Source organism: Scaptodrosophila lebanonensis, unplaced genomic scaffold, assembly GCF_003285725.1.
Source record: "Scaptodrosophila lebanonensis strain 11010-0011.00,11010-0021.00 unplaced genomic scaffold, SlebRS2 tig00000001-arrow-pilon, whole genome shotgun sequence".
NCBI classification, from domain to species: domain Eukaryota; kingdom Metazoa; phylum Arthropoda; class Insecta; order Diptera; family Drosophilidae; genus Scaptodrosophila; species Scaptodrosophila lebanonensis.
Window position 1 is genome coordinate 18,468,257 of NW_022060529.1, and position 12,443 is coordinate 18,480,699.

Genomic DNA, 12,443 nt, shown 5'->3' on the forward strand with positions numbered 1-12,443 from the left:
GATAGCACTTTTTTATTTTTATTTGAAACATCAGTTATCTACTCGTAAATCATGGCGTTTAAAATGTGACTAAAGGAAATAGATGGAATAATTTTAGTGCCAAGGGTGATGCTCGATTCATTCACTTTTGCCGCATTTTCAATTTGGTAATTGTGTTGCCTACTCTGAGGTCAATCGGTTATTGACCAGCTGACTGAGCTGTTTATTTATGGTTTAGATTGATATAAATTCGATTAGGGCCCGAAGTGGAGTAAAAAATAAAAATAAATTGCTGCTCGGTTAACAAACACACATGAGAAAGGCAGTACAGCGACATGGGCATTGATAAATCGTTTTTAAGCTGTCAGTCGTAAAATATAGTGTGTTGTCCATTTATCAGAGAGCCGGTGTTGACCAATGGTCACTCGGACATAGTCAAGGTTAATATGCGGCCCATGCAAATGGATCAATTTTATTACTAATGTACGGCAGGGCAATGATTAAAACTAACTACAACAAAATGCCGTAACGACAGCCAAATAGAATTCCCTTCAAATTGACAGCATTGAGCGCATCAAAGCCACTTACGGACCGGCCCAACAACAGGCCAACAGGCACACCCACAAACTGTGTCTGTGTCTGTGTGGGTGTGTGTGTGTGTGTGTGTGACACTTTATTGAATCAAAAACCACTCAGCTATTGAAAATCAATTTGCAGTACAGCAGGGGAAGGCGACAGTAATGCTGTAGAAGCTAGAGCGAGGCCAGCAGGGCCAGGGCAGTCAAGCAGTCAGTCTCTCCGTCATTCACTCAGTCAATCGTGAAGTCGTGTTCACAGGACTCTGCTGACAGGCAATAGGACAATAAATGTATACACATTCAAACACCCCCACACACCCCCCCCCCCCCACACACACACACACACACATACATGCAGAGAAACGCAATTTTCCACATTTACACTTGCAATAATAATAAAGCACATAAAACCGTAGAGAGGAAGCGAACAGAAAAAGAAATTGTGGCTACAAAAAAGGCACTGAATGTGGAATATGTTGGCCATCACAGTTCATGTAGCTGTTGCTGTTTCTCTTCTTCTTGTTGTTGTTGTTGTTGTTGCTACTATAACTGTTGTTGGCATAAGCGCAAAATGCAATGTGTATGTGTGTGTGTGTGTGTGTGTGTGAGTGCGCGCCATTTGAGGTGTGATGAGCAGTCACACGCGTCGCTTTTAAACCAATTCAAAATCGAGTTAAGAGCACAAGGACAGCCCATACACATCCACAGACACACACACACCGACATACACACACTTACACAATATCGCACCTGTATGCAAAATGAAGCGGCAGCAATGCCTCTGAAAATTGATGGCAGTCACGTAATATGTCAGACTGGAAAAGAAAACCCATAAAACAGGAGTAGAAACTTGGGGGCAAGCATGCCTGAATGACTGCCTGGCTGCCTGACTGAGGCGCGCATATGAGTTTGTGTGATAAAAATAAAAACGAACTGTTTGCGAACGCCTGTGTAGATGGTGTACACGTGTGTGTGTGTGTGTGTGTGTAAGGATGGAAAGTGATGCAGAAAACAAGTGAAAAAAATGCAAATTACAGGAAAAGTAAAAGGACAAAAACACCACAACGGAGATACCGCAGCGCTGGGCAAGTCTCGCACAGTGGCTCAAGGACGTGGCTCAAGAATTCTGGCGCAAAATCTGTAATTATCCTATAACAGAGAGGATATTTTAGGTGCTCTGTAATTTTGTACCAATTATGCGATAAAGTCTCTTTGAATTTCTTCAAATTTCAATTCAAATTTAAAAGTGTTTTAATAGAGAGATCGAGTTTACCAAGTTTAAAAAACCACCACAAGATTTGTTGCTTCTTTTTCAAAAATGTTTAATCATAGAAACATATTATGTTATTATTGTTATTATTGAGTTATGCATCAAATTTAATTTCCAAACGAAAGAGTAATTTTATAGAGTCTTACAAAGCATAATTAATAGAGAGTTAGATGGTAGCTTAGCATCTTTAATAAAACCTCCACTTGATCTCTTGCTTCTTTTTCAAGAATGTTTTTATCATAGAAAAAAATTATTTTATTATTTTGAAATTATCCTATATCAGAAAAGACCATTATTGCTATCCATTATTTTTTTTCCAAACGAAAGGGAAATTTTTTATAGTATGTTTTTCAAGAATGTTTTTATCATAGAAAAAAATTATCTTATTCATATTTTATTTTATTTTTTTAAATATAAATAAATTTACAATGCGTAAATAATAGAGAATTAGATGGTAGCTTATCACCTTTATCACTTGATTTTTTGCTTCTTTTTCAAGAATTTTTAGATCATTGACAAAAATTATCTAATTATTGAAAAATTATCTTATATCAGAAAAGACAATTATTGCTATTCATAACTTTTATTTTATTTTTTCTACACGAAAGGGAAATTTTTTATAGTCTTACAAAGCGTAATTAATAGAGAGTTAGATTGTAGTTTATCACCTTTAATAAAACCTCCTTTTGATTTGTTGCTTCTTTTTCAAGAATGTTTTTTCATAGAAAAAAATGATCTTATTGTTGAAAAATTATCTTATGTCAGAACAGACCATTATTGCTATTCATAAATTTTATTTTTTTCCAAATGAAAGAGTAATTTTATAGAGTTCTTCTATTTAAAAACTTTTCTTCGGAAAGTCCCACTGTGGCGCCGACGGTCGAGGCGTCTGTTGAGGCGCCTATGAAGGTGTCGGAAGGTGTTGGGGCACCAGCTTCCATCCAATTCGCATGTGTTGTGAAAAGTTAAAGTGTCATTACTGTGATGCTCACAAAACGGACACGAGCAGTCGCATCAGGGAGGACACTCACACGGAAGGACGGGCACGTATGGGGACCTGCTGACGCCCAAAGGCGTGCACATTTAGATACAGTTATTGTTGTGAATGTTGTTCTTGTTGCCACTGCTCTTCTTTTTGCACTTAACTTTGGCAAGCAAGCTCCACACTGTTTCTGTTTGGTTTCTCGAGCATTTCATGCTTTTCTCATTTCAAGTTAAGCAAAGTGTGAAAATGTCCTGCGGACTTGAGCATTTCTCCTTCAAGTTTGGCGCGCCAGCAGCGAACAACTTCAAATGCGGCAAATGCGAACTTTTGCCAAGCCATACCGGATTATGCCTTCATTAGGCAAGCCACAAACTGTGCCGAGAGCTGCCCGCGGCCCTCCCACCATCCCATTTACATCAACAATAAAATACCATAACCATTTATGGCTTCATGTGGCAGCAAATTGTGTACGAAACCATAAAGCACAAATCCCTCACACGCGTTGAGCAAATAAATAAACGCCCAGCAGCAGCGAGTCATGCAAATGGAGCTCAGCACTCAGCACTCAGCAGTCAGGACTCTGGACCGGCCCAGGGCAGGGCAGAGCAGGGCTGGGCAGGCGTTAAGCGTGAGCCGATTATGCGCACTTATCGGACGCCTGGGCTTACCTCTTGTGGCATCCAAAATGCAAAAGTTGCAAGGTGACGAGTGTGGAGTCTGGAGCATGGGTTGCAACAACAACGACAACAACAACAACAACAACAATGAATGCTATCGGCGTCTGGCGTTATGTTCGCTTTTAATTGCTGGCAATAAATTTGCACGATCTGCCACGTGCGCTGTCACTGCCTGTTGCAAGCATTCGATTTACACACACCCATACATATACTCCCTCGTATACTTGTACATATGTGTGTGCAAGGATATTCATACGCCCATATATATGAATATGTATTAAGTGGTCACGTATGCGCTATAAAATAGGCCAACATTTTTTAACTCTTTCATTTTTATTGCGCAAATAACAACGACAAGTTGACTTTGCAAATACGCCCACGCACCACACGACTCTCACACACACACACACACACACACACACACACACACACACATACTCGTGTATGAAGACATTAATCATTTCACTGTGTGTGCCATTGTTGGTGTTGTTGTTGTTGCTCCAGCTGTAATTGCCAGCTCTCTGTTTTTAATGAATTCGTTTTGCATGCGAAGTGCATATCAATGAGAATGATATATACATATATGTATATATGGACGGGTAGATTAACAGTAACTGATCGCTATTCCTTGCAAAAATGTCCTTCAATATATTTACTTTATTTCTTTTTATTTTGGATACATAATAAAGTCGCATATAATTTACGCACTAATTTAACAAATAAACTACGAATTTTTGGAACGTATTAGAAGAACATACATTTTATTTCTAAAAGATCATTTCATTTTGGGGCTATATTGTAAAAAAGGACAAACTTTTGATAATTTTTTGAAAATATAATTAATGCTGAGAAATGTTTGCCTCTTCGACTTCTGGATTAATCAGAGACTCTCTCCCACAATCTTAAGAATATGTATTATATTATATGTTAAATTTGTGGGTAAGTACTTGCCTTGTTGGTTTTCCAAGTTTTCTTTTCGGCCTTAAAAGTTGCTTTGAATTGAAATAAAAAATCCTTTTAAAATGAGAAGCACATTTGCATATTTTACATACAACAAAAGAGTATTTGAGTTGAGCTTCAATTAAACTATAGTTTTAAACGAATGTCTTTCTATATTACATTCGCAAATAATAGTTTTTTGCTTTGCAAAAAGGAAGAGAACCGGAAATGCTTAGAATTTAAAAGAAATAGGAAAGTCATATTAATAGCAATATTAAATATAACAATGAATAGAACCAAAACTATTCAAAAGCAAGAACTCGTCTAATTCATATTTGAGTCATATTTCTAATAAAAAAGCTAAATCAGATAAATTAAAAATAGTCTGTTGTGGTACAAATTACTCTGCATTATATTCCCAAAATAACAAAATGTTGCCGAACAAAGTCAAGCTGTCAAGAAAAGTATTCACATAAAGAAAGAAAGCATGCAACGCGGAATTGGAAACTTCAAATAGAATAAAAACCTGTGAGAAATGAAAGCAGAAAGGCCAAAAACAGAAATCTATAAATAATTATAAGCAAATTGGGAAGCACTGCTTACTATTATTTATAGCTTTCTGTCGTTGGTTTCTCTGCTTTCAGTTTCTCAACTGAAGTTCCATAACTTCTGCAACACTTCAAAGTAAAAGAAACTCATTTAAGAGCGAAACGGAAACATCAGTGATTTCCAATCAGCGCAGGCATTGAAAGTTTTAAGAATTGTAAATAGGCGATGGAGAATGCCAATGAAAAAATAAACATCTGCAAATACTGAAGGACTGGAAGTATGGAATCGATTTCTCATTAAGCAGAATACTGTTTACTGTATGTTCACTTTATCGAACGTGATTTGTTGCTTGCCCCAATGTGTTTGAAGTGGCAACATGCCCTTTTGGCAGGCAAATGTAGTAAATGTGCCGCAAATAGAAAATAAAAGAAACAGCTACATTTTTGCTCGCCACGTTGCCAAAAGCGGGCGCTAATGAAATGTTTTTGTAGAGGCTGCGCCCAAAAAGCCAAATCTGAACTCACAATCAGGTATTTAAGCGGCTTTTCACCTGTGCGCGAAAAGGGCATGGGCGTGGCCATAGGCAGTTGCTGCTTTTGAGGCTCTTAATGAGAAATGGGACTGAGCCAGAAATGTTGCAGGTGCTTAACTGCATGCAACACGCTGGGCGGGCTGTCTGAGTGTTTTAAATTTTTGACTTGACGCTCATCTACAATGATGACAAACACAAACACAGACACACACACACACACACACATATATATATATACGTATGTATGTATAAGGACGACAGGATTTGCCATTGTCATCACATGTGGTTGCATAATCGCTGCTCTACATTTCGCGCATAGCTGAAAACTTTTGTCCCATGGGGCAGAGGAAAGCGGAGAAGCGTGGTATGAGAAATGCAACGAAAGCTAGACTGCAGTTGCAGCAACAGCATTAACAACAACAACAACAACAACAACAGCAGCAGCAGCAACAGCAACAGCTAACAATGATCACATGAACAACAAGCAAACCCATTAGAAGTTGAAACATTTCCACACTCACACGCATACGCAGGCTGCTGTTGTTGTTGCTGTTGTTGTTGTTGCTGTTGTTGCTATGGCGCTATGTGTTGAGTCATTTCGAGCTGAAAAGCACTCACTAAAACAAATAAACACTTTGCGCATTGTTTCGTTTCGTTTTGACAAATGCGTGTAATTTACGGAAATGTTTGTTTGTTCGTCCTGTCTCTCGCTCTCCACCTTTATGTCTCACTTTCTTCCCCTCCCCCCCCCCCCCCCCCTCTCTCACTGGCTAGCTCTCTCTTTTTCTTTCTCTTTCTCGCAGTCATATTTGCTAGCTGTAAGTCTTAGCTGTGTTTGCATTACGCTTACATTTTTCTTGCTGACAACTTCGTCGCTTGCATTACGCATACGCCATGTATGACCATGTTGTTGTTGTTTTTCTGTCGTTCTTGCTGTTGTTGCTGTTGTACGGCAATTAGTTGAGCTCTAAAGCCATAAAGTAAGCGAGCATATTGTGCATGCAGCGTTTCCACTTGGATGGGCGAAGGCGCTTTAAGAGCAGGCGCGTAATGAGTGAGCGCACAAGCAATAACCATACAGACGAGCCCGATCCTCCCACACCAGAAGTCTCCTCCACCCCTTCCACTCTCTCCCTCTCTCTCTCAGTCTCTCTCCCTCTGCGTATCAGCGCCAGCATACCATGCATTATGCACACACTCTAGATTACAAAAGCGCAGCCAGCCGATGCATGGCAACTTTGAGTGCCGGAATGGTTTGAAATGGCGTTAGAAAAATATAGGTTAGATCCCTTCATCTCCCCCTCCCCCATCCCCCTCCCCCTCCCGCAGACCGTTCACCAAAGTGGCAATAAAATATAAATGTGTATGTGTGGGTGTGTGTTGATGTGTACGCGAATAGCTCATTACAAAAGCCCACTACACAGCTCCCTCGCTGGCACAATATAAAAATGTATTGCATTGTGGAGCAGCCAATTGAAATGCTTAAAACGCGCGCAATAATTGGGAAGGACTACACAGAGAAAAAAACACACACAGTTCAATAAAGTTAGGAAAAGTGAGAAAGTCGGCTTCTCTTGTTACCCTTATTGTACCTTCTCTGCAAATAAATTCGTCGATTAAGGGCATTATTCATAGAAAAACAAGTTAGATTCTCCGAGTTGTCCATTAATTTGGGCTTGTATTTCAAAAATATGGCAAGCTAATGATATGAATCAGATTTTTAATCATTCATTAAACTCACGCTCAACTAAATTTTTAAGTGTTTCAACGTTACAATACATTAGCGATACCCTAGGTTCTGGTACCCTCTCTGCAAATAAATTCGTCACTTAAGATAATTTTTAGTGGAAAAACAAGTTAGATACTCCAAGTTGTCCATTAATTTGGGCTTCTCGAGCTCCACCTAATCATCTGTATTTCAAAAATATGGCAAGTTAATGTTATTTTTCGGATTTTTAATCATTCATTAAGCTCATGCTCAACTAAATTTTCAAGTGTAAATTACAATGATTTCTTTTTTTTGCGGTGCACAAAATTGTAGACTAAGAGGAGGGATGTTGGGGAGGGGGCTTCAGTAGTAGCAGCAGCAGCTGCTATCTGTTGGTGTGCAGATGAAGCGCGAAATAGCGCAGATTGCCTTTGTTTTAATTTGTATCAGAGCTTCCTGGCGCCCCCTTGTTTAAGGAGCCGTAGCAGCTTCAGATGCTGCTGCTGTTTCTTTGGCGGACCTCCTTTGTTGTGGTTTTAATGAGCAAATTTTTGTTGCCTGCTTTTGTAACTGGTTTCTTTTTTTTCTGCTACTCTAATTTAGCTCTCTACCCTTGTTCCGCTCGATAAATCTACTGGTCGGCTTTTTTTTGTAGTTCGGCCTTTCCCAACTCCTCCTGCAAGTTAGCAATTTATGATACCTTTGTGGTTTCAATATCGCAATGCAAAATGTAGCAGTAATTAAAAATTGTGACATCTATAAATTTTGGGCATTTCCCTCGAGATTGAAGGCTGCTTTCGGTAAATTTGAAGAGCTTTAACAAATAAAACATTGCTGGGATTTAAATGAGGTCATTGCTGAAGCCTTCTTGAGTTCAGAAATTAAATGAAATAAAAGAACATTTCACATCTTAGGAAATTTAACTAAAATGCACTTAAGGTTCTGAGCATTTGAACCCGGTCTAACGTAATAGTACATAAGCAAGGGGTTGGTTGGCATTTGATTTCAGTTAGAAAACAGCTGCTCAAAATCAAAGGCATGGATGCTGATGGCCCACATGGCCGTTTGGCCTCATTGCTAGTTGGCCGTGACAGCTTTGAGAGCAGCAGTTGGAGCGATAAGGGTCCTGTTCGCTGCCTTTCACAGCTTAGCACACTCGACAAGTCTACTACCTACATAGTCCATTCCTGCCTGCTATTCCTACAACTACTGCTGCTGTTGCTGTCTATGGACAATGTCCGGGACGAGTGGAAAGTGCAAGGCACAAGCTGGAGTGTGAGCTCTGTTGTAAAGTGTCAAAACGTGTACTTGTCTCCAACAGAGCACGGGCGCTTTTAAAATATGCACTGCATGCATAAAATTATTGCAAAAGACAGACTCGCCCGCCAGTCTGTTGCCACCCTCGCAGTGACAGTGACAAAGGCAACATGACAGGCCCTTGCGCGCCCATTAGAGGGGTGCACATTTAAAGGGACCCAAAAGCCACCCGCAGACACCCAAAGGCAAGCGCCTTATCTGCTTATGTCATGGTCCATGATTGTGGCAAGCCAGCATCATTTCGCCATTTTCGCCAAGTTCAAATTGTTGTACTCTATTTTTATTGCAACGAGCAACGCGTCTCACAATATTCAAAGCCAATAAGCTGGTCGTTAAGTGCCATTTCCGTTGCCTCTGCCTCTGCCTCTCCGTCCTCCGCAATCCCAGTGCAATAATTAAGGCGCTCAATATTTCACGATTTGATTGCAGAAACCAATTGCGGTTAAGTGGTTGAATGGTTGACTATACTACGAGTATATGTGTACTTAAATATGCTGAATATGCAAATGCTTATTAATGAAATTAATTTTGCATTCTACACACGCATACACACACTATATCGTATGATGTATGTACTCGTATTTGTCTATGTAAAGGGAGGAGGGATACAATATACTATATTTTAAATTATAATTCGTAATTGCATTAAGTCAATTATTTTCACGTCGATGTGATAGCATTTTCGAGAATTTAACAGTTTAAAGCAGCCGTCTGTCACACACAGATCGTTGCGTTGATTGCGATGGCTTATAATATTGCATAATTAATATCCTGTGATGTCAGCCTGCCAGCTCGATGTGGTTCGAAATGGGGGGTCGGTGCTGTTTGGTGGTCGCTCGTTCGGTTGCTATATACACGCTTGCTCGCTTGACTTCTGTCATGCTGTCAAGCAGCAGCGAAAATAAAATGTCGAAAAATTCCAGGCTCGCACACTCAGCCATATAGACAAGCACATTGCTTATACGCCCCGTGCCCATACACGCGTCACTGCATTATGAATGTAGCAATTTGAAGAGTGGAACGTCTCGACATGGTCGTGTAGGCCACGTCGTACATGTAAAATCCGTAGCAGCATGATAGTCGAAAACAAAATCAAAATCACTTTTAGTTTTCAGTGACAGCAACGGATATTAAATTATTTATGAATGACAGCAGCGAGCAGAATCTTTGTGCACCTGAAATTGCGGCTGAATCATTGCCGCAAAATCGAACATTTTCATTTCGGAAAATGCACACAAAGCGGCTTTTAAACGTATTTCATATGTCAGTGTCACAAAGACCGGCATCCTACTCACCATTCCCATTAATGTTCACTGCTGAGCGATTCCGACCACCGCATATACGTAATGAGCGTTCAAATTAATCTGCGCGATTGCAGACAAGACATACTTATATATACAGCCACACACACACACACACACACTAATGCACTCAGAGAGACGGCTGACCTACATTAGTTCGCAGGATTGGAAATAGAAATGAAACGTAAATGTTTGCTTAAATATGCAGCATTTTTTATAGCTTTTACACTTTTGTTTTGAAATAGTCGTAGGCTTTATTCTACTACTATCTATTATAGACATTTTAGCTATATTCAATCGTTAATGACTATCTGTTTAGAAAATGTATACCTCCAGTTTATTTCGGTGGGAAAACAGGGCTATATAAATGTATGTAAAAAAAAACAAAAGAAAATTTAAGTAAATAATTTTAATTATTAAAAGATTACTTAAAATAAAGAGAAACAAATGTATATAAAAATAAGATAACAAAATGACATTTCTGCAATAACAAAACTCTAGAGCACTGTGCGCCCAAATCTTCAAAACCTTCAGCTTATATTGACATATGTGGCTCTCATACTGATCAAGAATATGTCTTCTTTGTTGGCACTTCCACCCCTTCTTCTGGGTGTACATAGTATATACAATGTGAAAGGTTGAATTTTTAAAAGCTTCTATTGTCAACTGGAAGATGTTTTCCGCATCTTTGTCCCAAACCATATACATAGTTTATATTTAACAAATTTCAAGCTTCAAATGACCCATAATGTTTCTCATTAAATATATACTATATATCTATGCAATAATAAAATTTCAAATGATGCAAACTTATAACTTGCTATGACCTCTCTTTGTTTTAGAACAAAAATGTCTGTACAATATATTAGATTATAAATACATGTATAGAGCACAGAGGAAGTAGTCGTGTGTAATAAATTTTCGATGTACCACAAGCAGCTTACCACTAACGGAACCGGCAACCGCAGTCAGCCCAATAATTGGAACCAAATGTCACACGTGGCTTTAATTATTGTTACAAAAAGCACAACGAATGAGTCGCGCGCCAATAATGGCCTGCGCCCGCGTTTCTGCATGTGTGTGTGTCTGTGTCTGTGTATGTGAGTGAAATAAGTAATTACATTTTGTGGCATTCACAAAGTGTTGATTATTAATTAAAATAGTTTTATTCAATGCACACACACACACACATATACACTCATTCCCAAACACGCGCACTGTAACAATGTTATTAGAACGCTATCTGAATATCTGTTAAATATTTAACAGTGCGGCTAAATATTCCGTATGTAATCGTGGATTATGTCATATTTGCATAGCCGATTCCCATGCTACTCATATACATATATACATATAGCATAATGAGCAGAGCTGTGTGCGTGCGCGTCTGGACTAAGCCGCCAATTCATTCATATGAATTCGATATTCAAGCGACGTCGCGTATACGCATCGTTGTACAGGCATGCTAGACGCATGTCAACTTGTTAATTGGTCCAATTAAATTGAAGCGTACAACTTTTAAATTTTCATTAATCGAAGTTTCGCACGACTATGCCTAACAGCCTTATTCCATGTCTATCGGAAAACTTTGTGCTACTCTTTCGTTATAACTTATTTTCTCCCTCTCTCTCTCTCGCTCTTTATTTGCAGAAGGAGTTATTTGTTAGCAAAGTTGAACCAACTTCGCCGCGCAACGAACGTAAATTCTCTGCAGCGACTGCGCCATCGATGAAAACAAAGTGGCTGAAAGCATTTAAGAGCCTAAAGCCGGCTTCTGGTTCAGCAACACAATCAGATAGGTGAGTGTGATAAGTAAATAATATTTAAGTGGGACTTATGCTTGCCGCCAGTCTGGTGCGTATTAAGAGAAATGCATGAAAAATATGAATAACTAGCAAACAATGGAAACAAAGTAACCATGAGTTTCTTTAAATATTATCACAAATTGTCTGGAATATACACCGAAAAGTATACAAACAATTTGTTAGAACATTTTCAATAGCCTTCTCCACATCAATGAACTTGTATAACAAGATTATGTTTCATTTGAAAAGGAATCTTTTGGAAATCTTCCACAATGTGTAGTCATCTTCAAGTCAATTACTTAATAAACTTTTGCTATAAAATCTTAAATGAATCGCTCTGCAAGATAATAATTTCTTTTCAACGAAAATAATTAAAAAAGATCACTCGAATGAAATTTAATAAAATAATTTGCAGAGGGCTTTAACTCATTTCCTTCACTTGTAAGTTAAGTTCATTATAATGATCTAAAATAAATTGCAAATGAATTAAAAATACAAAGTTGCGTAAAATGTATAGACCAGACTAATATGATAAGCATTTAAAACAAGTTGATAAAGGCGCAACAATAATGAGCTAAAAGAAATTGCTCTAGCACTTCAACTAATGTTTAATGGTAGAAATACTTCAAAAGCGATATGTTTGAAAAGTATAGCTCGGAATCTTCATCGAATTTCCTCATCATTTAAAAAAGAAAAAACTTCATAAAGCTGAAGCATTTCAATTCAGCACGAACTTATAAATTATAGTTAAAGTTTGATTTTTATGCAATTTTCCTGATACGCACATTTGGAAGGGCAAGTGT

At 38.5% G+C, this 12,443-nt stretch overlaps 1 protein-coding gene across 4 annotated transcripts in view; it reads left to right on the plus strand.

Moving 5' to 3' along the window:
• The window catches only part of LOC115634020 (rho GTPase-activating protein gacJ), a 121,362-nt gene that overhangs the window by 88,215 nt on the left and 20,704 nt on the right, over positions 1 to 12,443 (plus strand). For all 4 annotated transcript variants that reach the window (XM_030531546.1, XM_030531547.1, XM_030531548.1 and 1 more), the window contains exon 10: positions 11,486 to 11,634. In XM_030531546.1, the coding sequence (XP_030387406.1) occupies positions 11,486 to 11,634 (149 nt within the window). The remainder of the gene's footprint in view (positions 1 to 11,485; positions 11,635 to 12,443) is intronic.